This window comes from Brachyhypopomus gauderio, chromosome 3, assembly GCF_052324685.1.
Source record: "Brachyhypopomus gauderio isolate BG-103 chromosome 3, BGAUD_0.2, whole genome shotgun sequence".
NCBI lineage: Eukaryota > Metazoa > Chordata > Actinopteri > Gymnotiformes > Hypopomidae > Brachyhypopomus > Brachyhypopomus gauderio.
Genome location: NC_135213.1, coordinates 21262607 through 21278929, shown reverse-complemented (window position 1 = coordinate 21278929; position 16323 = coordinate 21262607). Strand labels below are relative to the sequence as shown.

General features: G+C 41.2%; 2 protein-coding genes and 1 long non-coding RNA gene across 8 annotated transcripts in view; all 3 read left to right on the top strand.

Annotated features, from left to right (window-relative positions):
- The window catches only part of LOC143509774 (uncharacterized), a 2807-nt gene extending 1541 nt beyond the window's left edge, over window positions 1-1266 (top strand). The window contains exons 2-3 of the long non-coding RNA XR_013129770.1: window positions 1-101; window positions 554-1266. The exon at window positions 1-101 is cut by the window's left edge and continues 141 nt beyond it. This is a non-coding gene — a long non-coding RNA (uncharacterized LOC143509774). The remainder of the gene's footprint in view (window positions 102-553) is intronic.
- A 1865-nt stretch (window positions 1267-3131) lies between these two features.
- Window positions 3132-6343, top strand: atpaf2 (ATP synthase mitochondrial F1 complex assembly factor 2). Its single transcript, XM_077000284.1, has 8 exons — window positions 3132-3575; window positions 3680-3724; window positions 3851-3999; window positions 4085-4182; window positions 4411-4491; window positions 4583-4695; window positions 4957-5072; window positions 5319-6343. The coding sequence occupies exons 1-8, from the start codon at window positions 3449-3451 to the stop codon at window positions 5454-5456; spliced, it is 867 nt and encodes a 288-aa protein (XP_076856399.1). The 5' UTR covers window positions 3132-3448; the 3' UTR covers window positions 5457-6343.
- Window positions 6194-16229, top strand: tom1l2b (target of myb1 like 2 membrane trafficking protein b). 6 transcript variants are annotated; one of them, XM_077000279.1, is made up of 15 exons: window positions 6195-6343; window positions 7226-7310; window positions 7732-7810; window positions 7900-8049; window positions 8734-8868; window positions 8986-9150; window positions 9247-9363; window positions 9613-9746; window positions 9836-9884; window positions 11093-11258; window positions 11363-11480; window positions 11683-11758; window positions 12247-12306; window positions 12828-12864; window positions 13049-16229. In XM_077000279.1, the coding sequence occupies exons 1-15, from the start codon at window positions 6292-6294 to the stop codon at window positions 13201-13203; spliced, it is 1578 nt and encodes a 525-aa protein (XP_076856394.1). In that variant the 5' UTR covers window positions 6195-6291; the 3' UTR covers window positions 13204-16229. The 6 variants fall into 6 exon arrangements, with proteins under 6 accessions (XP_076856395.1, XP_076856394.1, XP_076856393.1 ...); XM_077000278.1 differs by having other exon boundaries at window positions 11638-11758; XM_077000282.1 differs by having other exon boundaries at window positions 11651-11758; window positions 13049-13152.
- The last annotated feature ends 94 nt before the right edge of the window (window positions 16230-16323 follow it).

The following is a 16323-nucleotide window of genomic DNA, read 5'->3' as shown; positions in this document are numbered from 1 at the left end:
ACAACACTAATAAGAGAGAAACATGAACAAAGAACTGACTGGAATGATGCCAGAATCTTCACAGAAAAACAACTATGAAGGAAGCTACTGTATTTTGCTTAGTGAGATTTTTCAGTGTATCGTATGCTTGTTCACTGTTGCACTGGGTGGATCTTTCCCACTTAGCATGCTAGGGCACTGTTCCTGAGCACTAAGGTTAGGGGTTCACTCTATATCACATTGTTAGCCTTATGAAACCACTCCTGGGTTGTTCAATTTAAACCCACGTCAAAGAAGCTGTTTATGAGCCATTTCTGTATCTTCCTTCACCATCCACATGTCTCCTCACAGCTTTACCTGGTCTGTCTGGCCACACAGAGCACCCATGTCAGACCAGTGTGCTGAAGACCACTCATGTCTCTTGTACAATAATGATGTCCCTTAGAGAGTTGGTGGTTATGCTATCCATGTCTTTTCAGAATGCCTTTAAATGCACAAGAATGTGTCCCCATAATCTGATGTTCGTGCACAAACCTGGATGCTAATAACTTCCTTCAATTTATTTGACACACAGGTCCATGTGTACCTGCTGGATATTGAAATGCGACTGATGATTTACCCACTGATGTCCTACTATGGCCCAGTATATTCCAGTCATGAAAGTGGATGTGAGGCCACGTACCCATTTCACCTCCCTGTAACACTGACAACTGGGCATTGACCTATCCAGCATGTTCTCTGAATATATTGCATTCATTCTCATTGTTGCTGATGAAAATGTGAGAATCTAGAAATTTTACCAAGATAAGAGATAATTCATGAAGGTACCTGTCTCATCTAAATGATCACTAAACTAAGTCGGTTTGCTCACATGTAATGGCAGGATGTGTAAAGAAAGCTATTGCTTTTACATCGCATATAACATTTCACAATACACACAATCACAGAAAACAAGGATTACTGTGATCCAGGAAAGGTTTAGAAGAGGAACAGCCTCATTACATCACATTACAGAACAAAAAAGACATTTATGTACATTTTCCATATAGTCATTTGACTTGTATTACTGGTTTTAAAACTTCTGTGCAATGACCTTTCCTGTATTCTAGTTAATAGTAACATACAGAATAGTGTGTCTCTCTTGTGATTTCAAGAGCCTTTATTTCTATATTTGTTATGATATATCTTAGGTAATGCTTGTAAAACATTTTCCAAATTTACTCAAATTACACTCAAACTAGTAAATTAAGTTATTAAAATATCAGAATTCAGACTGTGATAGTTCTGATATGTCTCACTATGTTTGAGGTTTGATGTTCTTGTGAGTGAAAGGGTCGGGTGCTTGTGTCGGAAAGAGCACAAAGGGCATAACAATTTCAAAAATGGTAGTAGATTTTTTTTTTTAATCTTCATGACTTTAAGTGAGGTTGAGCTCTGAGTTTTGTGATGTGCCCTTGCTTACAGAAAGCATTGACCATTTGGCTAGAGTCATCTTAAATTTAATCAGCGATATGGTGACGAGAGACGAAATCTCTCAATCTACATTCCAACTCTCACCTATGGTCACAATTTCTGGGTAGTGACCAAAAGAATGAGGTAATGAATGCAAGCGGCTGAAATTAGTTTCCCCTGCAGGGTGTCCAGGCTCTCCCTTAGAGGTAGGGTGAGGAGTTTGTTCATTCATATGTGAATGAACAATGTGCTGTAGAGAGGAGCCAGTTGAGGTGGTTTGGGCGGGAGACCCTGGGGAGGACACACTGGAGAGATTATATCGTTCAGCTGTCCTGGGAGCACCTCGGTATCCCCCGAGAAGAGCTGCAGAGGTGGCTGGCTAGACGGAACCCTGGTCCGCTTTGCTTAGGCTACTTAGGCTTAGGCTACTGCCCCCATGACCCTGACCCAGACAAGCAGATTTAAATGGATGGATCTTAAATTTAAGACAAAAAACAGTATAAAAACAATATATAGTATAATAGGCCATTCAGACCAAACATCTGTGAAGAGCAAAAATATCATCCTTGTCAAGTAGATCTTGTGGTAGATATGACTCCCTCTATATATATGACTCTCTGGGTCCTACACACAGTGTGAACACTGTACAAATATGTTTTAGTTCATTTCAAAAGGCATTTTCCCTTATTTGAACACCTGTTAAAAGGAGCTGGATGTATTTCAGTTTAACTGTCCACATTGTAAAAAAATCTATTTGTAGCAAACTGGGGTTTATGAGGGAAGTTCCAGGAAGAGAGCTGGCAATCACATAATTACCCATTGTGACGAAGACACTGGCTGAGACTGAGATTCCACTGCAAGAGACTTCAATTTGGCTTCCTTTGTCACAAACCTAGTCTGAATTAAGTGTTCACTTCAAACCCATAAGAGACAAATTACTAGATTAATTTATTATATAGTGTTGTTTTACTGGCATTTGTATCTTAATCTAAGTGTCTCAATGTACATTGGATTCTCTCTTTGCTGTTCTGAAAGCTTAAACATTCTTGATACCTTTTTGCTACTTAAAACCTAAATTCAGAAAATAAATCAAATGAACCCTCCAGGTTTTAACAACTTCAAATTATGAATGTCACTGGTAGGGTGTGAATAACCATTTGCTTTGAACTGAGCTGAGACTTTTATTATTGTTGTTTTATAAATTATAAAACATTATCAGATCACATTTTATAGGCCAACTGCAAATTCTCAAAGCTTCTTCTGTAAAACATGAATCTACATATTATCATAATTTCATAGACTTATTAGCAGGGAACAACAAATAATCAGCTCTCTATTCTGAAATCAGAAATTATAAATCATATCTGAGAGTTTTGTTTGTCTCATATCTGAGACTTTGATTTATCAAATTATGTTCCTTACTGTAATAAGAATGTGAAGCTTCATTAGGTGTGTGAGTAGGAGAGTTCTTACATGTTTTTATCCAATATTCTCTCTATAGCTTAAGACATCAGATGTCCAACATTGAACTTTCCTTTGAAGGAACATTCTTCATAGCCAGTTATAATAGGTTAATGTGACAGCGTAACTGACAAAAGGCACAACCGTGGGATTTGGAAACATTTTGGTGCCACCTAGAGGCACAAAATAATAGTATATGAAGAGACTGTTATTTTGAAAAAAAAAATGGCTACCAAAGTTTCTACATTCACATATGAATGAGAACTAGGTCAGTGTAGGTGATATGAACTTGTACGACAAGATTCTCTTTAGTTCTGAATAATATTTTAAGTCTCAGTGTCTCATTTATATATTAAAATGTCTTACACTAAAGTCTTCTTGCACACTCTAGAATAATGTACCTAGATGTTAGTCAGCTTGTTTGATTTTTTGGTATATATTATTAGCTGGATAGCTAACTAGCTACCATTTGACCCATTAACCTACTGAATTTAGCTAGCTAGATTAGCTAAATTTGTCTTTTATCCAGCTCATTTGCGGCTCATTCAGATTCGCAATGTTATCCAACTTGTGTAAATATCATCGGCATTTCAGTCAGGCTTTTTTACCTTTTGCTGGTCGTCAAGTAGGACTTTGTAGTTCAACGCACGTGCAAAAAGCAAAATACAGCAGCGCCATAAAAGGTATGACGACTGTATGTTGGCTACTATTTAATTATTTACTAAGTTCATTTGTTATAAGACCATGTCAGTTTGTACTGTCCTAAAATCAATATTGCCTTCCGCAGAGCGTAAGAGATTTTATGAGGATGTGACTATCTCTCAAAGTGAATGTAAGTATTTGTTAACTATTGTCTTTAATTAAATTTATGGACGAGGGTCTCCCATTTTAAAAGTGCCTTATGTCGTATGTGTCTTCAACAATGTGCTGAATGAATGTTACGTGTTTTCATGAACAGGCGGCCGTTATGAAATTAACCTTGATAGGCGAAAGCTGAAGACCCCTGGTGGCAAGCTGTTCACTGTACCCAACGAGGCTCTTGCCATCGCAGTCGCAACAGAATGGGATGCTCAGATGGACACGCTTAAGTTCTACACAATGCATCTGGTGCGATCTAAATGAAGATGGAAGATAACGGACTGTAGTAGTTGTTGGGTTATCTATCTTATTTGATGTTTTGTTCTTCCTCTAGACCACTCTGTGTAACACTGCCCTCGATAATCCAACACAGCGTAGCAAGGACCAGATTATTTCTGCTGCCCTAAAATATATAGATACGGACACCATTTGGTAAGATGAACAGCACTTTAAGTGAAAAATCTATGAAGCCATTAGTGGTTCTTTTTACACTGCAAATAACCAAAACATAATACTTTATATAAATTCAGGGGGGAAAAATCATGACATTTTGCATGAGGGTGTGCACTCATTGACAGCCAAGTCGTTACCATGACACAGATTGATTTGACAAAAGAAGGTAGTTGAGGCAGATGTTACCAAACCTCTGTGTTCCTAAAGTTACAGAGTGGATGAACCTCCAGGACTTGTAGAACTTCAGAAAAATGAATGGGACCCTGTAATGGACTGGATTGAAAAAAGGTCAATTTTATCTTTGTTGTTATTAAAGTTTTTAAGTGTTTCTATATGTGTGATTGAATGCAGTATGGCTAATCAGTATTTATGTTTGTAGGTACAATGTTGTAATCGGTTCATCTTCTAGTATAATGGGTCCCAAAATCCCAGAGGAGACCAAGGAAACATTTCGCCAACATCTAAATTCTTATAACTTCTGGTCTTTGACAGGTATAGATGAGTAACATCATATGCTAAGTTTTGTCATTCATTGTGACATGGTTTTTATACAACAGGATTTTATGTATTTTATACAACATTACCAATTAAATGAACATCGATCCTTTGCAAACAGACTGTCACTGGAAAACCATTATTAGAACACCTGTAAAATGTTAAAATAGAAATATGAAGTATTTTTTTTTTTATGTATTTGATAAATGTTTTTTTAAATCTCTGAGAAATACACTGAATATTGAAATATTTCTGCAGGATTTGAGTATGTGATCACCCAGCTGAAGTCAGTGGTCCTTTCCTTTGGCCTGATTGATAGACATCTGACTGTGGAGCAAGCGGTTCTCCTCTCACGACTGGAGGAAGAATACCAGGTATAAGCAGCTGATTGATGTTCATCAGCGTGCTTGATGATTGGATATTCTAAATAATCATGTTCATTGAAGGTGACATGCAGTTGTTAAGAGATTTTTCATCATATGGGGAAGCATCACTTTGCTGTTGCCTGTTTTCTCTGTTCCAGCATGTCTTCCTGAAAGTGTATAGAAAGAACATGGTGTGAGCCCTTGCACAGTTCCATGCAGATCTCATCAGTGACCTGTGTGTCTGTTCTGCTCTAGATCCAACGCTGGGGTAATGTTGAATGGGCTCATGACTATGACATGTATGAGATGCGGTCCCGGACGGCAGCAGGTGCCCTGTTCGTGCATCTGTCCTCAGAGAGTTCCACAGTGAAGAAGAAACTCCTGCAGGACTGAACAGGCCAGTTGCTGTCTGCTACGGTCAAATGCAGAATAATAAGAGCAGACAAGGAAACGTGCAATCTCCTGGACTCATGCATTTAATGTCTGCTTGTGATAACACGGACTAATTATGGTGATGAAATTGAACTCTTGTTGGAGCCTGCAAATATTAAATAACTGCATAAGTGGTCTACAAGCCTGTTAAGTCGCTATGTAATTTGTGTGTGTGTGTGTGTGTGTGTGTGTGTGTGTGTGTGATGTCTGAGATATGCTTACACAAATGCATCTGATGGAGAGAACCTTGGAAGTGTTGACTAATGCACTTGCTATGTTCAGTTTTAGCTGCAATTCAAGTGTCATTGTTAAAGTCTCTTATGCATTATTGTCTAACATTACATATACAATGCCTGTGACTGTGTGACCCTTACCCCTGTCTTCCTTTTCAATTGCTATCTTGTAAACTAAAGTACAATATTAGATGACTTGTCTTGTTGCTTCAGTAATGTACTAGGGGACATTAAAAGTGTCAGATACTCAAAATGTCCAGCAGATAAGGCTTCAATGCAGGAGGAAAAAGGTCATTACGTGTTGGACTAATAAAAGTGTTGTTTTATATAAGTCAAGGCTGTCGTAAAATACATGGTATTATTTAATCTGAAAGATTTTCAGACTTTCAGCTAGCCGCTGCTTTTTCCTTAAGCGATTTTTAAAACGACTTTCCTGAGATGGGCAGCAGGTCCGACCAATAAATGTGAAGTGCAGTCTAACGCCCTCCAATGGAACTATTTGAGGGGCGCGCCTTCAATGTTTACTGTCTAATTCACTAGTAGTCGATGGGATTGTTGACAAAATGGAGTTCTTGCTGGGAAATCCATATAGTACTCCGGTGGGACAGTGCATTGGTATGTTTTAAATATTAATGATTCAATCATGTTTTGTCTACTTTTATAATAAGACTTTTCTGGTCTGGCAGCATCGCAGCTGCTAACGTTAAGCGTGCCCTCTGCTAGTCAGATCCTAGCTAACTAGCTGGTTAGCTATCTTGATAATCGTTTCGATATCTGTCATAAATAATGAAAGGTCAGTTTTTCATTCGTTTTATCTAACAGGTTTCGTGTATGTTTGTGAACTAGCTTTTGTTGGTGACAAGCCATCAATAAAAAGAAGCTCTAGCTACACCCTGTCATCTGCTAGTTGGCTAGCTAGCTAGGTTAGCTACATGGTAAAAGCTGGTTTTTATTATTTTACACGATGTAGATTGCTAGCTAGCTAACCTAGCTGGTTAAACCGTACAGACGACTAATACGCTAATGTAGCGTTAGTTTCCATTCATAATGGATGCAATTAAGCCGTATTGATTAGAATAAATATTCTTAAAAAGACGATGGGGCTTGCAGCTTTTGAATTCTGCTAGACCGCTGCAAGAAAGTGTTGAAGTTACTCGCATGAGCCGCTATATCATCAATTGTAGCTAGCTAGCTGTGCTGGCTAATACAGTTAGCGTGCTCAATTTTTACCTAGCTATCAAGCTAGATCGCCTGTTATTTTGTGGTGACCTCAATATTTTTGACTAGAGTTAACTTAAGTATTACGTGTATGGTAATTATAACACACTCTGAAAGAGTGCTGTCCTAGCTACTTAGCGAATTGTGCCAGGTCACTATCTTGCTAGCTGCTTGCTCTTGTCATGGGAGTGTCCCTTAGAATTGCATATACATAGGCTAAATGGCGAACAGGGTTACCAGGTTTCTGTGTAATATTTGGTAAATAATATTTTGTCTAAGAAAAAGCTACAGATGGCTCCTTACAAAGTGAAGACTGGACTTTAAATATGGAGATATGTGACATCATCAACGAGACAGAAGATGGGTGAGAAATAACTTTTTCTTTATCTGTAATGCTAAGATTTATGGGTTCCTGTTACCAAATGTAAAATTGTCATTGTTTGAGATACGACTGGGGTCATTCTGGTGGTTGAGCAGTTGGAAGTAACTGCACAATCATAGATACAGTTTGCAAAATGACCTGTATGCACGATGACCTCATTAAACGAATGACACATCATAAATGTGTCCGTTTTGTCAGTAGCCAAAAACAAAAGGTCAGAGTGGTGATGTATCCTTCAGATATGTAACAGAATATAACTGAGCAACCCAGCAGTCAAGAGAAAGCGTCTTGTTGCATTTTAATGAGAAATGTATTGTGGTGCAGCACCCAAATACCAAAGACAGCTGTAATGACACCATAAAACCAGTGTCTCCAACAACCAATTTATTCTTTCTGATCACAGGCCTAAGGATGCCATAAGGGCTGTAAAAAAGAGACTTAATGGTAATAAGAATTATAGGGAGGTGATGTTGACATTGACGGTAAGCAGACATATCTAATAAATAATTTCCTAATCTCACTATTGTCATATTACCATGTTTTACATACTGCTTATCCTTCATCGTCACAGGTCCTGGAGACGTGTGTGAAGAATTGTGGTTATCGTTTTCATGCTCTTGTCACCAATCGAGACTTTATCGATGGCGTTCTGGTTAAGGTCATTTCTCCAAAAAACAACCCTCCCGCGATAGTGCAAGACAAAGTGCTGGCTCTCATTCAGGTGTGTTGCAACCTTCATAAAATATGAGTAGAATGAAAACATGATTAGAAACATGACAACTGAAAGGTCTTGTGGGAAGAGGAGAAGGGTAGCCTGTTGAGTCTCTTTGTAATGAGAAGCCTGTAGTCCAGGGGAACTGGGCAGTACTTTGACTTGGGACTGCTGGCCAAACCAGCTAGTGTGATCTAGTTACCTCTGAGTGCTCAGGTGTCTCAGGGCAGCTTGAATGCATCACTAATAGCTCACCTGCTGTTTATAGAACGGTAGCCTGCTCTCGAAGCTTTAGGAAGATTCAAACACAGTAAAAAAAATTTAGGACATGACCTAAAACAAATTATGGTTTTTACCAAAGAGACTTCAAGTTGTTTTTTTCCACCTCCAAGAGTTGTGCCTGTGAAATGTTATTCGGCTGTGTCAGTGGAGTGAGGTTTAGTAAGCATCATCTTACTTTGTATTATTTTACATTTATGATTTATTTACTTTTGGTATTGTGATTGTGTAGCGATGTTATTGCTAATAGTGTTGGTCTCTGTCAAGACATTTTATTGTGCATTTTCAGGTTTTTTTCCACATGTAATTTGGTGCTAACAGACTTAGCATTTTTGCACTATACTCTGTATTCATGAATGCCTGCATGTATCTGAATAATGTTTGTTGACGCTCGGGTAACGTGCTCTCTCTCAGGCTTGGGCTGATGCCTTCAGGAGCAGTCCAGATTTGACGGGTGTGGTACACGTCTATGAGGAAATGAAAAGGAAAGGCATAGAGTTCCCAAGGTCGGACCTGGAGACGTTATCGCCCATCCACACTCCACAACGGGTAAGGCACACAGGCGCGAGCGGCCTGGCCATGCGATTGTGTGTGCCACACTTGCTAAAGAGGCGGTTTCGGCCAGAGCTCTTAGAAATACACTGTGCTTTCTACTGCTGTGCTCAGTTGCAGGGGGCTACCGAGGGGGATACCAAACCCTCTGCTCCGTCCCAGCCCAAGGCTCCGCCCCACCCAGCCCCTGGCCCTACCTACTCGGCTCCTCTGGCTCACGCTCCCCCGCAGATCCCAAACCTGCAAATGGCTGGACCCATCACCCCCACCTCAGAACAGGTAGGCTGCTTCTGTTCTGCATGGCTGTGTGACCTTATTACACGTGCTGAGGTGGCAGTGTCTGATCTTGGTCACCACTCCACATGTGTTGATCAGATCTGCAGGCTGCGGAGTGAGCTGGATGTTGTGCGTGGTAACACTAAAGTAATGTCAGAGATGTTGACGGAAATGGTGCCCGGCCAAGAGGACCCGTCCGACCATGAGCTCCTGCAGGTCGGTGACTCTGCCTTTTGTTTTACCTTTTTTTTTAATCGTCACTGCCGTCTGTGGAATGCATGAGTTAACAAGGTTATACAAACAAAGATCGAGTTTAATCTCTGCGAAAGATTCTGATTGCTTCCCGCACACCCCCAACCCGCCCACCCCCTAACGCTACTGGGTTTTAGGCTCGCAGTGGCATTGTAATGACCGTTATTGTTGTTATGACCACTGTGTGCTCATAACCTTGTGTGTGCTGGTAAGGAGCTGAACAGGACGTGCCGGTCCATGCAGCAGAGGGTAGTGGAGCTCATCTCCCGCGTCTCTAACGAGGAGGTCACCGAGGAGCTCCTGCACGTCAACGATGACCTCAACAACATCTTCCTGCGATACGAGAGGTATGCAGTCATGCCTGGTCTCTAAATGGAACTTTTCCCCCCAAGACTGCTTGTAAGTAACATTTAATGTATGCTTTTGTCCCATTTAGATACGAGAGGTTCCGGTCCGGTCGAGCTGCTCACGGTGTCAATAACGGGGTGAGTTGCACTGTGTTGTTAGATTAATGTTTTGTTTGGAAAGTGTCACTTCATACACACAGCCTCTTCACCTGTGTACATGAGGGTTAGTGAGGTCATGGAGAGGCTGCCTCGGAGTCAGGCTGCTTCTTCTGCTTCTTCCCATTGCTTGCTTGGTATTTTCTCTGCATTTTGTTTTGAGGAATGGATTTTGTGCTGCATAGAAAACACTTGTGAAAGCATGCTGACATTATTTATGGTGTCTTTCTGTTCTGTGTTTTCATTTTTTTTTTCTTATTTCAAATTGCTAGCTGAGAGAGGCAAGTATAAAACTCATTTGATCACACTTCAACATTACGAAGGTGTATTCGTCTCATTTCCCAACATTTCACATGTTGCATTTTGGCATGATGAAGCCCGCGTCTGTGTTTGAATGACTCCACTCGCCCCCCCACCCCCAATGTCCCGAGACTGCAGCTCGCCTCCCTGTCTTGTCTCGGACGCGGAAGGATAAATACACATCCAGGACTTGGGTGTCTGAAATGAAATTCTTGCTCTAAACATCTTGGCCTATTTGCTCATGCGGTTTTATTATTTCCATTTATTCCTCTATGTTCAACGCTTGGTCAGCTGATCCCCTTTCACACTTTTCTCACCAACTCTTGATGTTCTAAGCTACAATTGTTGGTATATTCATATGGCTAGTCATGCATTTATGCCTTTTGGGTTGGTGAAACTAGTGAATTTGCATTTTACTTTTCCTAAAAATCCCCCAAATCATTTTTTACTAACCTCTCCCTTATTTGTAGTTAGCGCGCTCCTAAAGGAACAGCGCATATGTGGCTTATTTGTAGTTAGCGCGCTCCTAAAGGAACAGCGCATATGTGGCTTATTTGTAGTTAGCGCGCTCCTAAAGGAACAGCGCATATGTGGCTGATTTGTAGTTAGCGCGCTCCTAAAGGAACAGCGCATATGTGGCTGATTTGTAGGTTTGTCATGCTGTCACTATTTTAGTTGGGTAACTTGTCTGCTTCCTGATGCAGTTGCTCTTTTATTCTGATGTTGAGGGCCAGTTTTATCACACTCCAATATGAATCTTTAACGGAAGGGCTTACACAGCTGATTTCTGATTGGTATAAGAAGGCAACTCGCACCTCTCTGCAGCTTTGGTGGGCCGTGGGAGCTGACCGGGGTTTGCTGGTGCATGTGAAATGGTTGTGTGCCCTCAGGTCCTGAGCGAGGCCACCGAGGACAACCTGATCGATCTGGGTCCAGGATCTCCGGCAGTGGTCAGCCCCCGTATCTCTGCCACGCCGCCCTCCGCCCTGCCCGCCTCCGTGGGCCCCGCCCGCTCAGCCTCCCCTGCCACGTTGTCCTCTAGGCTGGCCGGCCTCGGTGAGTGGACCCCTGCCTGCCCAGACCGCCTGTGCCACCCCAATCGTGGAGTGATGTTCACGCTGGCAGTAGTGAATGCTGTTTGATGGGTGGTTGTTTTTCAGACGTGGGCGCTGACAGCGTTAGCGGCACTCTGAGTTCCCTGAACAGCTGCCAGCCACAGGACGACTTTGACGTGTTTGCTCAGGCTCGGACCGGCACGTTATCTGACCAGCACAAGAAGTAAGAACTTCTTATAATAACTGTCTATGTTATGAATAGTATTCAATGGAAGTTTTCATATTGTAATTCTAATTATATTTTTGGTCTTTTTAAAATGCTAGATGTGAGTGTTACCTTTTATATGAGAAGTTAATATAAAATAATGCATTTGGTCAAGTAATCTTTCACAGATGGCCTTCTCCTTTACCAACTCAAAATCTAGCCCACCAATCGAAAACCCACAGGCTGCAAGTGGAACGCCTCCTACTCTTGATCTTAGGCAAAATCTCTCTGGAGGGGTGAGTGTGTGTTGTTCATCTGGGCATGCAAGGCAGGCTGGGGAGGGGGGACTGTTTTGCCCTTTATTCTCTCTCTGTATGGATCTCTATGTTTAAGGATGTTTAATGCTCAGGCAAATGCAAATAACTGTAGTTATGTAGTAACAAAAATGCAAAGTAGGCACATGATATCATCTTATGGGTAGTGTGTTGGCCTTCTTATTATTGACCGGCTTATCCTACCTAAATGGTCACCTCTATTTCATGTCTCGTATGTTTCCCTGGACATGCTTAGGGCCGCACCTTAAAAACACTTTACCAGTCACCTCATTGCAGTACTGTTTTCGTGTGTGGGTGTGTTAGACTCTTGATTTATTTGGGGGCAGGGCTTGTCCTTATTTTAATTTTTAAGGCATTTCCTATTTCAGTTGAATATTGTTTTCTGTTTTGTTCTTTTATGTTTTCTGCCATTGTGTTTTTCCACTGCGTCCTGTGGCTTTGGTCCAAAGGTTTCTCTTGCTCAGTTCTCTGTCATGGAGGACATTGAGGAATGGCTGTGTACCGATGTGGTGAGATTTGTATTTTGTGTTTTTGTAATCTTTTTACTTCTTGGATGATGGATGCTGCATAACTCGAAAAAGAAATCTGCTCCATTAACAGCACATTTCTTTTTGGTTTGCTGTTCTTTCCTTAACCAAACAGCCAACACCTTCTTTTAGACATCTCCTGTCCTGTTAAGGACTTTCCTGGGATGGTCACTTTTCTATATGGACTAAATCTTCCTCTTTTCCTTTTCAGGTATATTCTAACTGTCTGATTTTCCAAAAAAACAGTTACTAATTTAGCTTCATTTTCGCATTTTGACCTCTGTCCCTAACATCTTTGCATCCAGAGTACCCTGCACTAGAGTGCTGCTGTAATTGGGAATGGGTGTGGATTCCTTACAATATGATTAAGGCGTTTGTTTTTCTGAAAGTTCTCTGTGGACAACTTCTCTCAGCTTGGTTTGTCCTGCTACCCAAAAGCTTTGTTGCTTTCCTCCGATCCCTCCATCATGTCTTTTGACTATTTTTCTGCTTCTGTTTAACAGAAAGGAGATGAAGGAGAAGAGGGTGTGACGAGTGAAGGTATGAATCAGTTTATGGAGCAGCCTGGGGGTCTTTTGTGTGGCGTCCCCAGTCTAGCAAGTGTTCAGTTCACACGTGTCTAGCTGTCAGTAAACGCCGAGAACTGTCATTCAGTAGACTGTCTGTAGAAACCGCCCCTCAGTCACTGCTGACATCTCCCTCTCCCTCTCTCTCTCTTCCTTAGAGTTTGATAAGTTTTTGGAGGAAAGAGCTAAAGCTGCCGATATGGTCCCCACCCTCCCGGCGCCCCCTAGTGGTGACCCTGCCACAACAGCGAGCTCCTCTGTAAGTGCTGGTAAGAAGGCTGATCGGCCCGAGGATGCACTGTTTGCCTTGTAGAAGGAGTGGCAGGCCCCCGAGCGTGTGGCCCCCGAGTGTGGCTCCACGGCCCCTACAGCAGTCCTGCTGGCCTCCATCCCTCCGGCTTCCTGCATCACTACACAATCAACCCTATGGTGGCTGCCTCCTATGCATTTTGTATTTCCTGGATGTAAACAGACTGGCTTTGTTTGGGTTTTTCCTTGAAGGTATCCTAAAGATGGACATTTTCATACTGGACATTTTCATACGCTGCAAGGTTGTCATTTCTTCAAAAGCCTCACCCCACAAACACACCCCCTTCTTTGCCTGAGTGGGAGAGGTCACTGTCGTACCTCATTACCTTTTCTCAAGCACATGGCAACGATCGGTTTTAACTCACCAGGTTCCTTTGTTATGCACCCAGTAATGAGACAGGGCCCTTTGTCCCAATTTCTCAAATGTTTGTTTCCAAGCTTCCAAACACTTTATAAGAACGTTGAAGAGGTAATTTTCTTTCTCCGGTTGTCTTTAGAGTGTTGATCGGGATATTTAACAACAGCCTTTGAGTTGCTTAGCTGCCAGTAGTACAACTCAAAAGGTTCTTGTGGGCAAGTGGCACTAATGCCTCTACAGAATGTAACTGTTGCAAGTTGAGCTCTTATTTAGTTGGGTGCATCTCTTTGTGTTGTAATGTATGAAGGTTGTAGTACCACAGGGATAATGTAGAAAAGTCGTATTCATAATTTATCAGAACAGGTCTATTGTATTTCAACAAGTTTCACATCGTCCATTATACTGTATGTGAAAAGGAAATTCGGAGGGAAAATGGTTTTGTTTATCTTTGCGTGTGTCTTACTCGTGTGGTGTTCAGCGATTTAACGATGAGGTTGTTGATTTAGTCTTCATCTACCTGAACACCTGCTATATTTTTGCTTTCCTCGTGTAGGAATCGATGAGAGGAGGAAAGGACAGAAGAGTGATTGTTTGGCAAAGGAGATCTCATATATGTTGTAGTTAATGTGAGCGTGACATTAAGACAGCACTGAGAAACGGTAATGCTGGCCATGCTTAATCATTTTACCTGTTAAAACTCTTTGAGAATCACAAAGGATTATAATGTTAATATGTATATTTTAGTATAAATTTGCACTGAAACAGTTATTAAGTCTTTTAGGTTGTCAACAAAGCTTTAGTTCAAATGCAAATCGTAGCCGTCATTTGGTTTAAATGCTGCCTATTATGAGAGCTGTATTCCAAGTAAATCGAGTTCATCGAAACCTGATGGTGACTGCAAGGCAGTTTAAATTGGATTTTCCCTTACACAACTTCTGTAGGAATGATGTCAAGCTCGCTCTTGTTACTGGGGAATGAAATGGATTTGCCTTAATGAACAGATTTCCTTTAGTTAAAGAAGGCAAAGGTGACTAACATTTATTTAGGGTTTGGTACTCGCGTGTTTGCACATTTGAACTTTAAACTTTGGTCTGTGAGTTGAATGTGCTACTTTATATCTTTATAATGGCTTTTCTGCCATGCGACTCTCAGTTGGGTACATGCCGTTTAATGGACCAAATGTTTAACCCGAACGAACTTCAGCGATTCGCTTCATGAATGAGTCAGTACTCCACTACATAATGTAAGTATGCGTGTCCAGAGGATTTGCGGTTCTGTTTGTAAACACTAGAAAGTGACGGTATCCTTTTGTGTGAGTGGATGGAGATCAAAGGGACGGAGTGTTTATCGCTGAAATGCTAATCCGATATGCGACGCAGCTGCCTGTGTTCTGCCCGTATAAACACAGATGGCTCGTGCCGGGTTGTGTTCTGAACTCCTGCTCCTCCTGATTGGGTGCACCAGTTCTACAGTCTGGTGCTTGATCTGTAGTTCCGTTGTCCTAGGGAATTGTCGCCCTAATGTTTTTACAGTCTAACAAAGGGAAAAGCTTCCCCGGGTGAATCGAGGCAGGGCTCTGTTCGGCAGCTGTGTTGTGAGCCCTGCTGTGGGGTTTGCCAGCCACAGGGTGCAGGATGGCACCGTCAGACTGGCAAAGGTGTGTAGAACAGGACGCAATGGTTCCAGTTGTTAACATGTGCTTGTAGCAGGAAGAGACGTGATTAGGCCCGTGTCACTCTCTGAGTAAATAAGGTAATGGGTTTGTGGTATGTAAGTCTTAGTGGGATCTGTGCAAATTTGTGGACAAGTTCTAAATGTTGATTAGTGAGTGTAGAAAACTGCTGTTTTCCAGATAGAAGCAGGATATATTTCCTGGTGAAGAAAAAAAGTCATTTTTAGAGGAGTTGAAGGAAGAAAATATATAATTTTTAAAAATCATTATTAAAGCTGATACTACACATTGTTGTTGGTAGTTTGTATGCTGAAATTAATCTGATATTCCAGGCTGGCTTTTTAAGGTACCTATTTTCTTTCATACAAGCAGTTATTAATTGTTGTTCTGTTATGTCTAACACTTTGAATCTGGTGTATCTACCTTAAGGATGTTGGTAGGGAGGTGGTATGAGATTATTACTGATTTATGAACATGTTTAGTGTTAATTTGGTGGGCTAATTCAACTATGTGCAATTAATTACTGGAATTTTTTTGGAATGGATGAATCACTCCGCTTGTACACTACATGATATATTTTTCATATTGAATATGGTTGGCATTGTGAACAACATGATGTAAACCACATTTTGAGAATGTAAGAATGAGCTTGACTTTTTTCTTTTGTTTCCTATTGTCAGTATTGGGACAGTAAAATTGAATGCAATCGGTGTCACTGTTTCCCAGAGTTCAGTGTTTGATTGTCTTGAGTTTCTGGTGTTCGAATTGCATTTGTCCTTGTGCTCCACATAGAGGCTGCTGCAGCTTTTCGTCTAATAATCACATAATTTTAAATTTGACAATGTGCATTTCTCAGACATGGTTACACCAGTAGTGATCAGTGAGGTATCTGACCTGGCAACAAATTGGATAATTTTTTTGAAAAGCCAAAAAAAAAAAGTGCATTTCCATGTTTTCCATGTAGGAATGGCACTTTCCTTCATTTGCATACATGTTTGAAGTGTGTGTGTGTGTGTGTGTGTGTGTGTGTGTGTGTGTGTGTGTGTGTGTGTGTGTGTGTGTGTGTGTGTGTGTGTGTGTGTGTGTGTGTGTGT